Below are 20,964 nucleotides of genomic sequence, written 5' to 3'. Positions count from 1 at the left end.
GGGGGTTATGTACGTAACTGTTGAATGACCGACAGAAATATATCATTTAGTAGTGATCAGTTTGACACTGTCAATAAATGTTTGCGATTCTTTCAACATGCACGGACAATCAAACTTCAAAAAGTTTACTTGATGGAGACATATATAATTCCAAAGTGACGCACGTACCCTACACTGACAGGAATTGAAGGGGCTACGTACGTGACTGTTGTTATTCATATCATATGCGTGGCGGCCGGAGAGTCGATGGCGTTACACGAGAGACGACCGACAGGACATGTCTGCCGCGCGCCGTGCTTCGCTGATCAATTGCTTGCGTTCCGGACAACTTGCAGCATCGAGAAGTGATGTTAACGCAAAGTGAGCGTCGTCGTCCAAAGTCCCACGGGGTGCATGCAATGCATGCATACAGCATCTGTGCGGGTGGTGGTGGTGGTGGTGGTGGTGGTGGAGGATATGCAAAGGTGTCAAGGTGAAAAATGATTAGGCGGGGGAAAGGCGCGGGAAAAGCTAGCAGGGGGACAGAAAAGAGTCAACCAGCCCTACCACTGCAGCTGGGTGGACAGTTACGAGACCTAATCTATCTTTGCACGTCTAATCAGCGCACACACACACACTCACACGGCACGGGCCAGAGATTTCACGACCAACTGTGACTGTGAGAGTAGGATGGATGGGCAAAGGCGGATTCACTGGAGCTGAAAAGATGAGAGAGTACGCCGGCAGCAGTACTACTGACACTGGCTAGCTATGTGTGTGTGTGTACTGTGTACAATGGCTGGCTGGCTAGAAAGAGCGAGGTGAGGCAAGCGCTACGTTGGCACCTACCTGAGAGCGACCCCCCGCCTTCCGCCTTGAGGCCCCTTTTATACTCTCGCCTCGCTTTGCCTTCCCTCCATCGCTCCGTCGGTCCTCTCACCGGCCCGTCGACATTGCCTTCCGCCGCCCGCCGCCTTCCGCTCGCGACAGCCGGCGCCGACGTACGGCACGCCATTGAGCGTTGGTTCGTGTCGTCTTAGCCGGCCGGCGGCATGTCGAAGCGGCCGGGAGGGACGAAGAAGAGGCTGAAGCGCGGCCTCTGGTCGCCGGAGGAGGACGAGAAGCTGATGAACCACATTGCCAAGTACGGCAACGGCTGCTGGAGCTCCGTCCCCAAGATTGCAGGTACCGTACCAACCTATCAACATCGCTGCTGCTGGCTGAGTGGAGTAGAGTAGATAGCTTGCTAGCTCGCCCCCTCCTTCTTGATCATCCACCAATGCAGCAGTAGCTTTCTCGTCAGTCATGCTATGCTAGTGCCACTCCGGTATTTTCGAACTAAATTAGAGATGGTTTGCTTTTGTAAGTACGTATGATGCAATTGATTGACAATGTTTGTTGTGTGGAGAACTGGTTAGTTAGCAGTTTTTAAGTGCTAATTTGATGGAATTAATCGGTTTTTAATCAATATATCGTTGCTGCATTATTAGGCCTTGAGAGGTGCGGGAAGAGCTGCAGGCTGAGGTGGATAAACTACCTGAGGCCGGACCTCAAGAGGGGCGCCTTCTCGCAGGAGGAGGAGGACCTCATCATCCACCTCCACTCCATCCTCGGCAACAAGTGGTCTCAGATCGCCGCGCAGCTGCCCGGCCGCACCGACAACGAGGTCAAGAACTTCTGGAACTCCTTCATCAAGAAGAAGCTCCGCCAGCGCGGCATCGACCCGGCCACCCACAAGCCGCTCGCCCCCGCCGCCGCCGCCGCCGCCGCCGCGCCAGTCAGCCGCAGCGCCGTGTTCAGCGAGGCCGAGCTGATACTGTCGTCGCCCGTGGGGGAAGTGGGACAGCACATGCCGCCGCTGGTGTCGGCGGAGAGCTACGTGTACAGCCGGGGCAGCATGGACGGCGCCGCCGGCGTGCACGCCGCGGTGGGCGGGTGCAGCGACGACGGGTCCCTGTCGTCGCTGTCTGGGTACAACAACAACAACCAGACGGCGGACTTCGCCGGGTACCTGGACGCGGACGCGCTGCACGGCGCGGTCATCCCGTCGGTGTCCAGCTCCAGCACGCTAAACTCGATGGCCGGCGTGAGCCCCGGCGGCGCGGCCAACGCCAACGCCAACGCCACGGACGAGCTGTGCTGCAACAACAACAGCAACAACCACCACCCGAGCAACAGCGGCAGCGGGTTCGAGTCGTCGACGACGCAGAGCACCAGCAACCACCACCTGCCGTGGCTGGAGCTGGGGTCGATCAGCAGCTGCACCGAGGACGCGAGCGGGGCCGGCGCCGGCGCCGACCACTACGGCGCGGCGCTGGACGAGCTCAAGTGGTCCGACTACGTGTTCGACGGCGGCTACCAGCAGTACCACCAGCAGGCGCAGTGCATCTACGGCGACAGCAAGGCGGCCGCCGACGCCGCGGCGGCGGCGCAGTTCGACGCGCACGGGCTCGTCGGCATCAACTGGTGCTTGAATTGAACTCGTCCGACCAATCGACAGCCCGCGCGACACCAACGTACGGCCGGCCGGCGGCCGGCCAGCAAGAGATCCAGATTGTAACGTTCGTATACGTGAGCTTATAATACCCTACCCTCTCCTACAGTAGCTGCTACTAAGAAATGTTTGGTGAGGTTTTGGCTTGTAAATTGTTTCTCCCTTACGTTCTCTCCTCTCTTTCTTTCTTTCTTTCTTTCATCTTGATCTTGGTGATCGATCGATTGATTGATTGATCTGTATAACTTTGCGTGTAAAAGTGCATATGACGAACACAGAAGGATATCGGTGGAGGGATACACATCATATATTACTCCTACTATAGACTATATATAAAGGTATTTGATTTTTTGCGTGGTTGATTAAATAAAGAGTGTGGTGATGATTAATCAATCACGGGCAGCTTCGCAGGGCCGGGCGGACGTCTTGTGGCTTCTATCATGGGTCCGCCGGGCCATTGAATTCGTCCTCGATCGATCGATCGCTTTACTTTTTGGTGATTGGTGATGGTGGGGTGTTGGTCCCGTACGTGGCTGGATCGTCCGTTCGTGCGTGCGTCAATTTGGTCATGATGATGATTGAGCTGTAAGGAGAGAGGACGTACTTTCACTGTGCAAGCCCCTTGTCCTGGAGCGTAATTAGCACATGGACGATGCACCCGCTTGATCACAACGTCACGGTTCCATGAAGTGAAGTTTGGGAAACATCATTGTGCTTTTGGTTTTTTTTTCTTGCGAGGAAGTTTTGGATCTTGTTAGAAGGTGCGGCTTTCATAGCATTTAACTGCCTAGGTAGGTTTGGCTATGTATTTCTTCTTCTTCTTCTTCTTCTTCTTCTTTGAACCAGGAATACCCGATAGAAAGAAAACCTAAAAATAACTATTTCTCAAAAAAAATTACATTCTAGGGACCTCATGAGTAGCCTGAATTTAACACGCAGGTCGTGCAACTAAAAAAGGATGTCATGATCATCTTTGGGGGCTATTATTGTCGACTGATAGATAATTGTTGCTATGGGTTTTTTTCTCTTTGTGCCATTGATATTCAGCAGAGACATGGACCAGGCTATATTTGTGGCAATCCGGAAGACGCGGACCATATTTTCCTTACTTGTAGCCTGACGAAGCTTATGTGAAGCAATATTTGCACTATGGCAAGCACAAATTAGGATCCTAGATCCATCTCGGCTGGTTAGGAATTGTAGAAGTTAATCATGTTGCTCGTGTAGAATTAGGAAAGAAAGGCAAACCGAGTCCTAGTAGTATTAGGATTGCTAGTCCTAGTCTATTTCCATAGTCCCTTGTGGATGTGTATAAAAGACATCCTAGGGGTCTTGCTTGTAACACCAGAAAAAACGAAAAGCAATACAAAGCAAAGGCTCGACACGGGCCTTTAGCCATCAAATTCATCGATCAGTTTTATTCGTGTCGCTAGTTACGCAAGTTCCGTCAAGTAGCTAGCCGAAGCAAGAATCGTGTAGGCACGTCTGTACGGCTGCATACGCACGTTCAAAAGCCAACAATTGGTATCTAGAGCCTCGACGATCTACGATCTATGATGACGGACAACGATGCTGAGTCGGTCAAGTCCGGCAAAGGTGGTTCCAAGGCGAACAAGAACGGCGACAAGGTGAAGAAGGGCGCCAAGTCAGCGACCAGTGGGGGGGGGGGGGACAGGCGGCGCCAACGTCCATGCGCATCGCAACATCCCCATCCAGTACCTGATGCTCACCGACGCCAACTATGGCGTGTGGACGGTGAAGATGAAGATTATTCTCCGAACCCTCCGAGTGTGGCAGGCAATAACGGACGACGACGTCGATGACTAGTCCGACAAAGGTGCCATGGCCGCCATAGCCCAGTCCGTGCCAGATTCCATGCTGATGACATTGGCGGAGTTCGAGACGGCAAGAGAGGCGTGGAACGCACTCAAGGAGATGAGGATCGGAGAAGATCGCGTCACCTAGGCTCGGGCACAAGTGTTGAAGCGCCAATTTCACAGGTTGCAGATGGAGGAAACTGAATCGGCGAACGACTATGCCATGCCTCTTACTACTTTGGTGGGAGAGATCCGCGCGCTTGGTGCAAAGCTCGAGGAGACCGAGATTGTGGAGAAATTTTTTAGTTTGGTGACTGACAAATTCACGTACATCATCGGTACGCTCGAGCAGCTTTACGACATCGACGACATGACCATAACGGAGGCGATTGGACGCCTGCGGACGTGGGAAGAGAATGCTTGTGGCTGTCGGAAAGGCAACGGAGGACGTAGTGACCAACTCATGTACTCGCATGCAGATTGGGAGTCCCCAAGTAACAAAGGAAGGCGTGATGGCAACGAAGGCTCAAGCAACGCAACACGCGGCGGTCAAACCGGAGAAGGCAAAGGAAAAGGCAAGCCACAAGGTCGCGGTAAGACTGACCGATCTAAAGGGCGGAAGCAACGGAACTTGGATATGTCTGAGCTCAAGTGATATAACTGCAACGAGATGGGTCACTTTCCAAAGGATTGTCCGGAGCTTGACAAGCGAGAGATCAAGGCAAATTTGGCAAAGGAGGAAGACGAAGGTCCGGGTCTTCTGATGGCCGAAGTTTGTGATCTCGCTGAAACAGTGGTTGTGAAACTAAGCCGGAAGGTGCTACTTCATGAGAAGAATGTGACACCTAAGTTATCCGGGGACCACAACGTGTCATGGTATCTCGACATGGGTGCCAGTAACCACATGACGGGATGCAAGGAGAAATTTCTCGAGCTGGAATATGATGTTGAAGGCTCGGTCAAGTTTGGTGATGGTTCAAATGTGGGGATTTGTGGGCAAGGATCTGTCCTCTTCGAGGGTCTCACAAGCGAACATCGCATACTCACTGGAGTGTACTACATCCCACGGCTTAGCAACAACATCATCTCTATTGGGAAGCTTGACGAGAATGGATGCAAGGTGGGTACCAAGAACGGAGTGATGACGATCTTCGACAACCTCCGAAACGTGCTAGCTCGTGTTACTCGCACACGGAACAGGCTCTTTATCCTCAACCTTGATCAATCTCAACCGGAGTGTTGGCTCGCCAAGAGTGATGATGATTCGTGGTTATGGCATGCTAGATTTGCACACGTTAACTTCTACGCCTTGAAGAAGATGTACAAGATGGAGATGGTATCCGGGATGCCAGCTATCAACCATGTTGATCGAGTATGTGATGGGTGCTTGGTTGGAAAACAGCACCGCGGGCCGTTCCTTGCTCAGTCTACCTATCGTGCAAGTGATGCACTCGAGCTGCTCCATGGTGATCTATGTGGCCCTATCACCCCGGCAACTCATGCGGGAAATAAGTATTTCTTCCTTGTGGTAGACGACTACTCGAGATATATGTGAGTCATTCTCCTACGATCTAAAGATGAGGCGTTTGAAGCGTTCAAGAAGCTGAAGGCTGCAACAGAGATGGAACACAAGCTGAAGATTCGCGCTCTACGGACAGAACGCGGCGGAGAGTTTACGTCGAACGAGTTCAACGACTACTGCGAGAAGATTGGCATAAAAAGATTCCTCACGGCACCTTACACGCCACAGCAGAACGGGTCATTGAAAGGCGCAATGGAACCGTCGTTGACATGGCAAGGAGTTTACTCAAGAGCAAGAACCTCCCGGGGATTTTTTTGGGAGAAGTTGTCTCGACGGCGGTCTATCTTCTCAACCGTGCTCCAACGAAGGTGGTGATCGGCAAGACTCCATATGAAGCAATTTACGGACGTAAGCCGAATGTGTCTCATCTACGGACGTTCGGGTGCGTGGCACATGTGAAGACGGCGGAGCCACATCTCTCAAAGCTTGCCGACCGTAGCACCACGATGGTGTTCATCGGATACGAGAGGAGTTCTGGCACCAAGGCATACCGCTTCTATGATGCACAAACCAAGCGTCTACGGATTTTACGCGACGTCGTGTTTGAAGAAAACCAAGCGTGGAATTTGAGCGCCGCAGCTGACGATGCTCCAAACGGTAACATATTCATGGTTGAATTTCCAACTGATGATGATGTAGGGGAGGATGTCCAAGTGGTTGGCAAGACGCCCAACCAAGGTGACCACAATGGTAGTGATCATCATGGTGTCGACACCGACGACAACGCGCATAGGTCGCAAGGAGATAGCGACAATAACGCGCACGGCACAGGCAGAGATCTCCACGACAACATCGACAACGAGGCGCATAGTGATGACGACAATCAAGATGATGGTCACGGTCCCGACGACTATGCCGACGACACGGATGTCGATGACACGCCCGGGTCTCAGCCATCTTCCTCAAGTGCATCAACATCGACACAATGTGTGTCGCCTCCTTCGCAAGCCACAACGGATTCCTCGGGGCCTCGTCGCTACAAGATCCTCAAGAAAGTCTACAAGTACACAAAGCCAGTTACGCTCGAGTACTCCGGACTATGTCTGTTCGGAGTTGAGGAGCCGGCGAACTTCGTAGAGGCGAGCAAAAGTCCTAGCTGGACGCACGCCATGGATGAGGAGATGAAGGCGATTGAGAGCAATGGCACGTGGACTTTGGTAACCCGGCCTTCGAACCAAAAGGCGATTGGTTTGAAGTGAGTTTACAAGTTAAAGAAGCACACGGAAGGTGCCATTGTGAAGTACAAGGCAAGACGGGTTGCAAAGAGCTACGTACAACGTCAAGGAGTTGACTATGATGAGATGTTTGCACCAGTTGCTTGACTCGAGACAGTGAGAGTGCTCCTAGCTTTCTCAGCACAAGAGGATTGGAAGGTTCATCATATGGATGTTAAATCCGCTTCCTCAACGGTGATCCCACAGAAGAAGTGTACGTGGAACAACCCCTCGTCTACGAGAAGAAAGGCGAAGAAGGGAAAGTTTACAAGCTCAAGAAAGCACTTTACAGGTTGAAGCAAGCGCCAAGAGCTTGGGACTCAAAGTTAGACCGAAGTTTGGTCTCGCTCGGGTTCAAGAGATGTCCCCTCGAGCACGCAGTCTATACAAAGAACTCCAAAGGCTCAAACCTTCTAGTTGGAGTTTATGTCAACGATCTGATTATCACCGGAGATAGTGTACAAGAAATTGAACGTCTCAAGGCACAAATGAAGAACAAGTTTAGCATGAGCGATCTGGGATTACTCAGCTATTACTTGGGCATCGAAGTGAAGCAAAGCTCCAGAGAGATTTCCCTATGTCAATCGGCTTATGCGGTCAAGTTATTGGAAAAGTGTGGCATGTCAGATTGCTACGAGACACAAGTTCCAATGGACCAACGTCACAAGTTGAGCAAGCGTAGCTCAAATCCGCCAGTGGACACCACAATGAATCGAAGCGTTGTGGGCAGCCTAAGATATTTGGTGCATACCCGACCTGACTTGGCTTATTCAATCGGGATAGTGAGTCCTTTCATGGAGAATCCGACAACCGAGCACATGAGCGCGGTCAATAAAATCTTGCGCTATGTGAAAGGCACCATTAATCTTGGTTGCACGTACATAAAGGGAAAGGAAGGATTGATCCTTCATGGATATTCAGATAGTGACATGGCAGGTGATGTTGATGACCGAAAGAGCACAACGGGCATGGTTTTCTACCTTGGCCCGAATCTGATTAGCTGGAATTCTCAGAAGCAAAAGGTGGTGGCACTGTCTTCATGTGAGGAAGAATACATAGCGGCAAGCACGGAGGCTTGTCAAGCAGTTTGGCTGAGAAGACTCCTAGCTATTCTTGCAAAGCGGGATGTGCAGAAGGTGTCATTGAAGATCGACAACCAAGCTGCAATTTCGTTGTGCAAAAATACGGTTCATCATGAAAGGAGCAAGCAAATAGATACCCGGTTCCACCATATCCGGGAGTGCATTGAAGAAGGGTTGATCGAGGTTCAACATGTGAACACGAAAGACCAACTTGCCGATATTTTCACCAAGTCCCTCGGTGGACAGAAGTTCATCGAGATGAGGAAGAAAGTTGGAGTGCAAGAAGTGAAGTCAAGCAACAAGATTAAGGAGGTGAATGTAGAAGTTAATCATGTTGCTCATGTAGGATTAGGAAAGAAAGGCAAAACGAGTCCTAGTAGTATTAGGATTCCTAGTCCTAGTCTATTTCCATAGTCCCTTGTCGATGTGCATAAAAGACACCCTAGGGGTTTTGCTTGTAACACCAAAAAAAATGAAAAGCAATACAAAGCAAAGGCTAGACACGGGCCTTTAGCCATCACATCCATCGATCAGTTTTATTCATGTCGCTAGTTACGCAAGTTCCGTCAAGTAGCCGGCCGAAGCAAGAATCACGTAGGCACGCCTGTACGGCTGCATACGCATGTTCAAAAGCCAACATGAATTGTCTGTGGGCTGAAAGGTAACACACGTAGGGATGTTTGGCTTCTCTTTGTTGTCCGATCTTGGGCATTGTCGAATAAACGTAACAGACTTGTGATTGAGGGTTATCTTCTATCAAAATTGGCAGACCCTTGGGAAAGCATAGAACAAAGCCATGTCGGGGAAAAAAGTTACGGTGGAAGGATAATGATCATGTCGGGAGAGAGACATAATTATCAACAATTTTACATGCTTATTGGATATTTTTATATGAATACACATTTATGTATGGAGAGTTTGCTAAAGAGTTGTGATGTCAGCTCACCCACTAGACACCCTACACAGATCATCCACAATCTCGATTGCTCGGGTTATTCTAACTTTGCTTGTTATCGTCTATTTGGTTCCTCCACGAGCATGTAACAAACTTCAATTAAAATATACCATTTTTTATAATATCCATTTTCTACTATATAAATCATACTACATCAATCAAATAGTTAATTTAGGGATATGTGCATTGCCTAATAAGCTAGAAAGGAATTATATACCTTAGGCCTAGGTTGGTTTGGTTATAACAAGTGGAGAAATGGCTAGCCACAACTTTCATTGCTGGCGCCCAAATTTGACGCGACGTCAGCACTAATTTTTTCAAATATCGATGGCATTGGACGAATTTGTTGGATCGACTGAAGGGGTGTCTAGGGGGGGGGGGGGGTTAATAGACTACTTGCATAAATTAAAATCCTAGTTTTTTCTTAATTTTAATGGTTGGCACATTTTAGCAATTCTAACAAGTCTAGTGCACCCTACACATGTTATGGCAGCGGAAAGTAAAGACTTTACGCATGTAACTAAAGAGTAGAGTTTAGGAAGATCAAACGCAAAGATTGACACGACAATTTTTGACGTGCTTCCGATAGGTGGTGCTATCGTACGTCCACGTTAGTGGAGACTTTAACCCACGGAGGGTAATGGCTGCGAGAGTCCATGGAGGTCTCCACCGACAAGGGGTCCACGAAGAAGTGGCCTTGTCTATTCCACCATGGCTTACGTCCACACATGATTAGCCTCACGCACAATAGATCTTCATGAAGTAGGCTATTTCATTGCGCGTACAAACTTCTTAATTCAACTACACAACACTAAGTAGGAGGCTACCAAGCGACACCTAACCAATCTAGGAGGCACCACCCTAAAAAACGTAATAGATGAGGTAGAACGATGAACTCCTTCTCCTGTGTTTCAAAATATAGCATTTTCAACACTCAATCTCTTTCTCTCTCGCAGATTTGGCATGGGTAGGAGAGATTGATTTTGTGGAAAGCGACTTGGGGAGGCTAGAGATAAAGTTTAAAATGGTTGGATTGGAATCTCTTGATCTCAACACATGAGTAGGTGGCTGACACGTCTCAAACGTATCTATAAATTTTTATGGTTTCACGTTGTTATCTTGTCTTCTTTGGATGTTTTATGTCCCTTTTATATCTTTTTTTGGGACTAACTTATTAATTCAGTGCCAAGTGCCAGTTCCTGTTTTTTCTGTGTTTCTGACTCTTTTCAGATCTGATTTTGAAACGGAGTCCAAACGGAAGAAAACCCCCGAAATGATTTTTTCCCGAACGGAAGAAGATCAGGGGGCCTTTGGGCCAAGCTAGGTGGGCTCGAGGGAGCCCAGAAGCCCCCACTACACCACCAGGGGGAGGCGGCGGTGGGAGGGCTTGTGGCCTCCCTCGCCGCCCCCTGACCTAGATCCTTGGCCTAAATATTCCCAAATATTCAGCAAAAAATCAGGGGAGCCTCGAAAATTCTTTTCCGCCTCCGCAAGCTTCCGTTTCTGCGAGATCTCATTTGGAGACCCTTCCCGGCGCCCTGCCGGAGAGGACTTTGGAGTTGGAGGGCTTCTTCATCATCATCATCGCCCCTCCAATGACTCGTGAGTAGTTCACTTCATACCTACGGGTCCGTAGTTAGTAGCTAGATGGCTTCTTCTCTCTCTTGGATCTTCAATACAAAGTTCTCCATGATCTTCATGGAGATCTATCCGTTGTAGTCTTCTTTGGCGGTGTGTTTGTTGAGATCCGATGAATTGTGGATTTGTGATCAGATTATCTATGATATATATTTGAGTCTTTGCTGATTTCTTATATGCATGATTTGATATCCTTGTAAGTCTCTCCGAGTCTTGGATTTTGTTTGGCCAACTAGATCTATGATTCTTGCAATGGGAGAAGTGCTTGGTTTTGGGTTCTACCATGTGGTGACCTTTCCCAGTGACAGTAGGGGTAGCAAGGCACACATCAAGTAGTTGCCATCAAGGGTAAAAAGATGGGGGTTTTATCATTGGTTTGAGATTATCCCTCTACATCATGTCATCTTGCTTAAGGCGTTAGTCTATTCTTATGGACATAATACACTAGATGCATGCTAGATAGCGGTCGACGTGTGGAGTAATAGTAGTAGATGCAGAAAGTATCGGTCTACTTGTTTTGGACGTGATGCCTATAGATATAATCATTGCATAGATATCATCATGACTTTGCGCGGTTCTATCAATTGCTCGACAGTAATTTGTTCACCCATCGTCTACTTGCTTTCATGAGAGAAGCCACTCGTAAACACTACGGCCCCGGGGTGTATTCACATCCATCGTTTACACCTCCGCTTTTACTTTGCTTTGTTACTTGGTTGCTTTCAGTTCTCACTTGGCAAACAATCTATAAGGGATTGACAACCCCTTCATAGCGTTGGGAGCAAGATTTTGTGTTTGTGCAGGATCTTGTGATACTCCTCCACTGGATTGATACCTTGGTTCTCAAACTGAGGGAAATACTTACCACCGCTGTGCTACATCACCCTTTCAGCTTCGAGGAAACACCAACGCAAGGCTCCAAGGCCACGGGGAAATCCTTTGCATACTTGCCTAGGAAGTCCCTTAAGGCGTACCCGCAGCTGAAGGATTCCTGGTGCCGTCGACATGACTATTCTTGGCGCCGTTGCAAGGGAAGCACAACTGACATCAGAAGTATTTCTGACGCCGTTGCCGGGGAGGAGAAATCAAGATCTATCCAAGTAGGTCTCACAAACTCATCTCTTGCATTCACTTTTGTTGCCAGTTGCCTCTCATTTTCCTCTCCCCCACTTCACATTTGTCGTTTTCATTTGCCTTTCTCCTTTGTCGTTTTCTTTTGCCTTTTGCCGTTTTTCGTCGCCCTTTTCTCTCGTTTTTCTTTCCGTTGCTTGTGTGCTATGTGCCTTCAATATGCTTGCATCTTCGTTTGTTAATCTCTTTAAGAGACCCACTTATGTGTAACGAATTGCTAGTGAGTTGAGGGCAATTGACTATATTTTTGGAGTTTTGCTTGAGATGCGTGAATCTGAAAATTGTGAGGAAGAAATTTATGAAGTGCTTCACGAGGTTTCCTTGGATGAAAAGCATGATTGCAATGGCTTCACTATTAATTCTATTGGTGACAATCATGCTAAAATTATGCAAAACCCTAAGCTTGGGGATGCTAGTTTTGCTATGTCCCCTAGTTGTTGCAATAATCATGATTGGGGTGATGATCTTTCTTATGATCTTGAGAATTTGTTCAAACCTCATGATGAATATGATATTTGCAACAATATTGAAAGTGGGATTGGAGAGGTCATTACTTTATTTGATGATAATCCCACTATTTTTGAAGAGCGTCAACTTTGCATGCATGTAGGTCATGAATTGTTGAATTTGATTATGATCCCACATGTAATTGCTATGAGAGAGGAAATATTTTGGTAGAAACTTTCATGTTACCAAATCATCTCTCGTGATGTTGAGATTGCTCTTGTCTCTTTCTTCTTCCTTGCATATGGCAACTATTGGTTGTCTTACAATCTGTTTTCCTATAAAATGCCAATGCGTAGGAAGTATGTTAGACTTAGATGTGGTTTTCACATGCTTTAGGATGCTCTCGTTATGCTTCAATTCTTGTCTTTTGTGAGAGCATCATTGAATGCCTAGCTAAGGGCATTAAACAAAAGCGCTTGTTGGGAGGCAACCCAACGAATCTATCCTTTTTCTTTCTGTTTTGTGTTTTCCACACTTTAATAATTCTGTTATGGTTGTGTTTTTTGTGTTTATTTTTGCGTTTGTGCCAAGCAAACCCGTTATGATTAGTCTTGGGGATGATCATTTGGTCATGCTGGAAAAGACAGAAACTTTCTACTCATGAAAAGAAATTATTTTTTTCTGTAAGAGCTTTTGAGTTGATTCTTTTTTATGCTTATTGATACGCAAATTCTTCAGACTGTCGTAATGTTTCAGAATTTTTGAGGTACCAGAGGTATATGAAATATACAGATTGCTGCAGACTGGTCTGCTGTTAACAGATTCTGTTTTTGTTGTGTTGGTTGCTTATTTTGATGAAACTATGGATAGTATCGGGGGGTATTAGCCATGGAAGATTGAAAGTACAGTAACCCAACATCAGCACAAGTAGAATTTAAGTTTGCTACAGTACCTAAGGAAGTGGTGGTTTGCTTTCTTGTACTAATGTTATCACGAGTTTCTGTTTAAGTTTCGTGTTGTGAAGTTTTCAAGTTTTGGGTGAAGTTCTTATGGACAAAGAGATAAAGAGTGGCAAGAGCTCAAGTTTGGGGATGCCCAAGACACCCCAAGAGATTCAAGGATGCCGTAAAAGCCTAAGCTTGGGGATGCCCCGGGAAGGCATCCCCTCTCTCGTCTTCAATCCATCGGTAACGTTACTTGGGGCTATATTTTTATTCACCACATGTTATGTGTTTTTGCTTGGAGCGTCTTGTATCGTAGGAGTTTTTTATTTTTTTTTCTTTTTGTTGTGTCACAATCATCCTTTCTGCACACCTAGATAGAGATACATGCACTCACCATGATTTTGTCGAGCTTCACTTATATCTTTTGGTAGACAATTCAACTCACATGTGCTTCACTTATATCTTTTGAGCTAGATACTTTTGCTCTATGCGCTTCACTTATATCTTTTAGAGTGCGGTGGTGCGTGGCTTGGTAGTTGATCTATGCTTTGAAAGTAGTCTCAAAAGGGGTAGTTATCCAAAGGGATACGAAAACTTCCACCTTCATGAGCATTGAATAGTTAGAGAAGTTTGATTCATCTCAATTAGTTTTGAGTTGTGGTTATGGTAATATTGAAGTCATGCTAGTAAGGTGTTGTGGATCTAGAAATACTTGTGTTGAAGTTAGTGATTCCCGTAGCAGGCACGTATGGTCAACCGCTATGTGATGAAATCTGAGCATGATTAGTATATTGATTGCCATCCTTTGTGTGGCGGTCGGGATCGCGCGATGGTTTATACCTACCAACCCTTCCCCTAGGAGTATGCATTGAATGCCTTGTTTAGATTACTAGTAAAACTTTTGCAACAAGTATATGAGTTCTTCATGACTAATGTTGAGTCCATGGTTTATATGCACTTTCACCTTCCACCATCACTATCTTCTTAGTGCCGTGCAACTTTCGTCGGTGCACAAAACACACCATTAGCCTCCCTCAAAACAGCCACCATACCTACCTACTATGGCTTTTTCAAAGTCATTCCGAGATATATTGCCATGCAACTACCACCATGACATGTGCCACCATGTCTACATTGCCATTGCATGATCGTAAGATAGCTAGCATAATGTTTCCATTGATGTCTATGCCCTGCTAGATCATTGCCACGGTACACTACCGAAGGCATTCCATATAGAGTCATAGTTGCTCTCAGTTTTGAGTTGAAAGTGTGATGATCATTATTAATGGAGCATTGTCCCATCTGAGGAAATAAAAGAGGCCAAAGAAGCCCACCAAAAAAAGAGGCCAAAGAGCCCACCAAAAAAAATGAGAGAAAAAGAGAGAAGGGACAATGCTACCACTTTTTCCACACTTGTGCATATAAAGCACCATGATATTCATGATTGAGAGTCTCTCGTTTTGTCACCACCATATAACTAGTGGGAATTTTTCATTATATAACTTGGCTTGTATATTCCAATGATAGGCTTCCTCAAAATTGCCTTAGGTCTTCGTGAGCAAGCAAGTTGGATGCACACCCACTAGTTTTCTTTAAGAGCTTTCACATACTCGTAGCTCTAGTGCATCATTTGTATGGCAATCCCTACTCATTCACATTGATATCTATTGATGAGCATCTCCACAGCTCATTGATATGCCTAGTTAATGTGACTATCTTCTCCTTTTTGTTTTGCAACCTCCACCACACTCCACACCATCTATAGTGCTATAACCATGGCTCACGCTCATGTATTGCGTGAGAGTTGAAAAGGTTTGAGAAAGTAAAGGTGTGAAACAATTACTTGGCCAATACCGGGGTTGTTCATGATTTAAATTCATTGTGCAATGATGATAGAGCATAGCCAGACTATATGCTTTTGTAGGAATAACTTTCTTTTGGCCTTGTTATTTTGAAAGTTCATGATTACCTTGCTAGTTTGCTTGAATTATTATTGTTTCCACGTCAATAGCGAACTATTGTTTTGAGTCTAATGGATCTGAACATTCACATCACATAAGAGGAATTCCAAAGGACACCTATGCTAGGTAGCATGAAAGAATAAAAAAATCATTCTTTATCACTTCCCTACTCGAGGACGAGCAGGACTTAAGCTTGGGGATGCTTGATACGTCTCAAACGTATCTACAATTTTTTATGGTTTCACGTTATTATCTTGTCTTCTTTGGATGTTTGATGTACCTTTTATATTTTTTTTGGGACTAACTTATTAATTCAGTGCCAAGTGCCAGTTCTTGTTTTTTCTGTGTTTTTGACTCTTTTTAGATCTGATTTTGGAACGGAGTCCAAACGGAAGAAAAACCCTGAAATGATTTTTTTCCCGAACGGAAGAAGATCAGGGGGCCTTTGGGCCAAGCCAGATGGGCTCCAAGGAGCCCACAAGCCCCCACTCTGCCACCAGGGGGAAGGCGGCGGTGGCAGGGCTTGTGGCCTCCCTGGACGCCCGCTGACCTAGATCCTTGGCCTATATATTCCCAAATATTCAGCAAAAAATCAAGGGAGCCTCGAAAATACTTTTCCGCCGCCGCAAGCTTCCGTTTCCGCGAGATGTCATCTGGAGACCCTTCCCGGCGCCCTGCCGGAGGGGACTTTGGAGTTGGAGGGCTTCTTTATCATCATCATCGCCCCTCCAATGACTCGTGAGTAGTTCACTTCAGACCTACGGGTCCGTAGTTAGTAGCTAGATGGCTTCTTCTCTCTCTTGGATCTTCAATACAAAGTTCTCCATGATCTTCATGGAGATCTATCCGATGTAATCTTCTTTGGCGGTGTGTTTGTCGAGATCCGATGAATTGTGGATTTGTGATCAGATTATCTATGATATATATTTGAGTCTTTGCTGATTTCTTATATGCATGATTTGATATCCTTGTAAGTCTCTCCGAGTCTTGGGTTTTGTTTGGCCAACTAGATCTATGATTCTTGCAATGGGAGAAGTGCTTGGTTTTGGGTTCTACCATGTGGTGACCTTTCCCAGTGACAGTAGGGGCAGCAAGTCACACATCAAGTAGTTGCCATCAAGGGTAAAAAGATGGGGTTTTTATCATTGGTTTGAGATTATACCTCTACATCATCTCATCTTGCTTAAGGCGTTACTCTGTTCTTACGGACTTAATACACTAGATGCATGCTGGATAGCGGTCGATGTGTGGAGTAATAGTAGTAGATGCAGAAAGTATCGGTCTACTTGTTTTGGACGTGATGCCTATAGATATAATCATTGCATAGATATCATCACGACTTTGTGCGGTTCTATCAATTGCTCGACAGTAATTTGTTCACCCATCGTCTACTTGCTTTCATGAGAGAAGCCACTAGTAAACACTACGGCCCCCGGGTCTATTCACATCCATCGTTTACACCTCCGCTTTTACTTTGCTTTGTTACTTTGTTGCTTTCAATTCTCACTTGGCAAACAATCTATAAGGGATTGACAACCCCTTCATAGCGTTGGGAGCAAGCTTTTGTGTTTGTGCAGGATCTTGTGATAATCCTCCACTGGATTGATACCTTGGTTCTCAAACTGAGGGAAATACTTACCACCGCTGTGCTACATCACCCTTTCGGCTTCGAGGGAACACCAACGCAAGGCTCCAAGGCCACGGGGGAAATCCTTTGCATACTTGCCTAGGAAGTCCCTTAAGGCGTAGCCGCAGCTGAAGGATTCCTGGTGCCGTCGACACGACTATTCTTGGCGCCGTTGCAAGGGAAGCAGAACTGACACCAGTGGCTCTCTCTCTCTCTCTTCGAAAAATGGATCTCGCAAGTGTAAGTGTGTTCTGAATGCTTCCTCTACGAATGAGATGAGGTGGACGGGTATATATGGGCATCCCACAAAATCCAACCATTACAACATAATTGCCCAACTCGGTGACACCGAAATGAATCTTGATGGTACCGAGTTGCACTAAATGTGACAACTTTAGAATTCTCGGTGAGACCGATATATAAATCTCGGTGGTATCAATACGATGACCTAGAGCAGTTTCCAAATCTCGATGAGACCGATTCCAATCTCGGAAATTCCGATTCTTGGGATTTGCTCAAGAGAAAGTTGGTCACATGCTTTCGGTGGCACTGATGTAAAACTTGGTGGTACCGAGAGGTTAGTGTTTGGCAAAGGATCTGTCACTCAAAAAATCAGTAGGGCCGAGTCGAAAAAGTTGGTGGCACTGATTTTGCTGGTTTGGCTTGGGACATAGATATTTGTGCGAGAAATGACTCAATATTTTGGGTGGCTATCTCTAAGCACTGGAGCAATCAATTCCTCATCATACCTCATCCTCTTTTAATAGTATTAGCTTTCCTATGGACTCAAAAGTGATTTCTCACGAATGTAAAATGCAGAGTCCTCTTGCTTGAAGCTTGAGCCAATCCTATTCCTTTCCTTGCATCATGGGGCTTCTCCTCACAATCCTTTGGCCAATGCTCTTTGTGGACTAAACCAGAAATATACTAGGTAAAACTGTTATTCCAAGATACAATGTATTTTGTCATGAATTATCAAAACCACCAAGGGAGCATATGTGCTTTCAATCTCCCCCTTTTGGTAATTGATGACAACATACAATCAAAGCTTCACTTAAAACTATGCATTAGATTATGAAAGCTTTGAAGGATACATGAATAGTATAAACTCCCCTAAATGTGTGCAATCCCCTTTTTTTAAAGGATAGTTGCTTTGGACTGCATGGGCACACACATGGTAGAAGGACAAGACAAGGCATATAAATCTTGGCTATATGCATCAAACATATGTGATTGAAGAACTTCCATGTTCAAGACTTACTCTTTCAAACAATATGTGCAAGAGAGAAGAGATCATCCTGTACAAGGATATGATACATATACTTACCATGAGGTTCTTGAGCGTCTTAGCCATAGGATTACACTCAGGAAAACAAATTTTAGATAGCACAAGAGTACTCTATTGTAAAGATGCAAAGAGTTTAAAAAGCACCAAGGTATTGAAGACATATTGAAAATAAGATTTGATGATAGATATGTCTCCAAGAGAATTTAGAACTTTCTCCCCTAAGAATGAATATGTAAGAATTTCCTCTCCCCTTGAATCATAGCATGTAGATATTCGGAGTAGGTTGGCTGAGACAAGTTCAATCCAAAGATGGCAATAAAACAATTATATCTCTCTTCCCCTGGATGGTATTTCTCCCCTAGAGTATGTAAGGTTTGATATATCTTCCCTTTGGCAGATCTCCCCTCAGGTAGACCTCCACTTATATATATCTCCCCTTTTGACCAAAGCTTATTGGAAGCTTTGATAGTTCCGCCCCTTTGGAATTAGTTTCCAAAAAGGTCAGAGGGTAAGGGCTCATTCAGAGAAAGGGATCCTTGATTCTTCTCTCTTTGTTAAGAAATCCTGGAACTATCTCCCCCTATGTTAGGGGTCTGGGATGTTTCTCCCTCTTATATTGTGGGATCAGTGAGGATTTCTCCACCTAGAGAAGTTTCTCCCCCTCGAAAATTGTGGGAAACAAGATTATATCCTCTTTTTGCAAAAATGGAAATGCTAAATAAGACCTTAGGAGGTAATAAATCTTGGGATTATCGAAAATATTTCTCCCCCTTGGGCAAAAGTCCAGAAATATCAGAAAATCATAGGCAGTGATAATATTCAGAGTCACCGAGGCAATATGGTTCGGTAGAACCAAGAATAATAATAGGTGTGCGGGAGAAATCGGTTAAACCGAGTTTCCAGATCGGTGAGACCGACTTTCAACGAAAATAAACTTTCTAACTAAAAATAGACATAGAAATATCCACAGACTTTCAAAACGGAAATATCTAAAGTTTAAAAAGAAATAAGAGAAAACATTGCTTTTGTTGGAAAATATACATACATATAGATGAGAGTTGAGTGGTTCCAAGAAAGTGTGCAATGGAAAATGTGAACCATACCAGAATCTCCGTCTAGATGTAGGGCGGTGACTAGGTCACCTATATTAGAGTATATTGACTTGAGGAGTCAAGCAAGAATACTTGATCATAGGTCATACTCATCATTTAAGCGCAAAATGGGGTTACCATTTTTTATTAAGCTTTTTAATGTCTTCATATCACTTGAGTTTCTTTACCTCATGACTTGGTGCAAAGCTTTATCAAGGATATGAGTACATACCTTCGAATGATTTTGATGACGTGGCATGTAGGTGAACTTGTCATGGATGCTCAAAGTTGCTCATGATCATCTTGAGTTGGGAGCTATCCATGTCGTTTTGGTTCACTTTTCACCTACATTGGTTAGTCATGCAAGGAAGAACATAATATATCCAAATGACATGAGTGAATTTCATCATCATATAACTGTCAAGGATACGATTTGGTTATATTCGTCCTTCATCTCTGAAGAAGGGTTTGTTGATACTTGGCCATGACAACATTGCTTTTGATGTGAGTTGATGGCAATCTTGTGGAGTGTAGTTCTTCCAAGTACCTAGAAAAGTTTAGATGCAATACAAGGGAGCATAGTTTTCCAAGATATAAGATAGTGTCATATAAATGGCATCAATGAATAGACTATCAAACTCATGCCCTTGCATGCATCGGAGTGAGTCTAGCTGAAGTTTGAAGCATCAATGATGTTCAACTCACTTCTCAAATGACAAAATACTTTCTCATCAAGTGGTAAAGATATCAGCTAATTGTTTGTCGGTACTGACATGCTTGAGATCTATATCTCCTTTACCAGCAGGATCGAAAATGAAATGATGTCGCACTTGAATGTGTTTAGTTCGAGAATGTTGCACAAGATTAGGAAATTTTAATAGCACTTTCAGTGTCACACAACAATGGAACACGTCTCACATGAATGACATAATCCTTAAGAGTCTCAGTCATCCATAGTAATTGCGCACATCATGATCCGAAGGGAATGTATTCTGCTTCGGGAGTAGATAAAGATACCGAAATTTGTTTCTTGGATGACAAAGACACGAGAGATCTCCCAAGAAATTGACATGTACTTGAGGTGGTTTTTCTATCAACCCTTTCTCCGCATAGTCCGAGTCGGAATAGCCAACAAGGTTAAAAGAAGATCCCTTGGGATACCATATGCCAAAGTATGGTGTATGTATCAAGTATCTCACAATTCTTTTCACAACCAATAGATGACACTCCTTAGGTGCCGATTGATATCGGGCACATATGAAAACACTCAACATGATATCGGGATGGGAGGCACATAGATATAGCAATGAACCAATCATTGATCGATAAACCTTTTGATCAACCGGTTTGTCCACCTTAGTGAGGTCAACATGTCCACTAGTAGTCATGAGGGTTCTCATACTTTTTCACTCTTGCATCTTGAACTTCCTGATTAAGTCCTTGGTGTACTTGGTTTGAGAGATAAACGTACCTTCTCTCGATTGTTGGATTTGAAAACCCAGGAAGAATTTCAGCTCGCACATCATAGACATCTCATACTTCTCTGGCATCAACCTTCCAAATTTTTCAGTAAAATGTGGGTTAGTAGAACCAAACATAATATCATCCACATATATTTGGCACACAAATAATTCACTATTAACTAGCGAATAAGGTTGCGTCAATTTTACCAATCTCAAAACCCTTTTCAATGAGAAACTAGGCATTTGTACCA

The 20,964-nt window shown here is 45.2% G+C and overlaps 1 protein-coding gene across 1 annotated transcript; it reads left to right on the top strand.

Annotated features, from left to right (window-relative positions):
* Positions 1–443: 443 nt before the first annotated feature.
* On the top strand, positions 444–2,840 carry LOC123425141 (transcription factor MYB102-like). Its single transcript, XM_045108817.1, has 2 exons — positions 444–1,164; positions 1,470–2,840. The coding sequence occupies exons 1-2, from the start codon at positions 1,032–1,034 to the stop codon at positions 2,456–2,458; spliced, it is 1,122 nt and encodes a 373-aa protein (XP_044964752.1). The 5' UTR covers positions 444–1,031; the 3' UTR covers positions 2,459–2,840.
* Positions 2,841–20,964: the final 18,124 nt, after the last annotated feature.

The sequence above is a fragment of the Hordeum vulgare genome, chromosome 2H (genome assembly GCF_904849725.1).
Source record: "Hordeum vulgare subsp. vulgare chromosome 2H, MorexV3_pseudomolecules_assembly, whole genome shotgun sequence".
Classification (NCBI taxonomy): Eukaryota; Viridiplantae; Streptophyta; class Magnoliopsida; order Poales; family Poaceae; genus Hordeum; species Hordeum vulgare.
This window is presented reverse-complemented; position numbering and strand designations above follow the sequence as displayed.

Excerpts from the sequence above, each read along its gene's own strand:
- LOC123425141 (XM_045108817.1), top strand. The coding sequence starts at position 1,032 with ATGTCGAAGCGGCCGGGAGGGACGAAGAAGAGGCTGAAGCGCGGCCTC. Across the intron at positions 1,165-1,469 it reads CTCCGTCCCCAAGATTGCAG|GCCTTGAGAGGTGCGGGAAG; the intron begins GTACCGTACCAA and ends CTGCATTATTAG.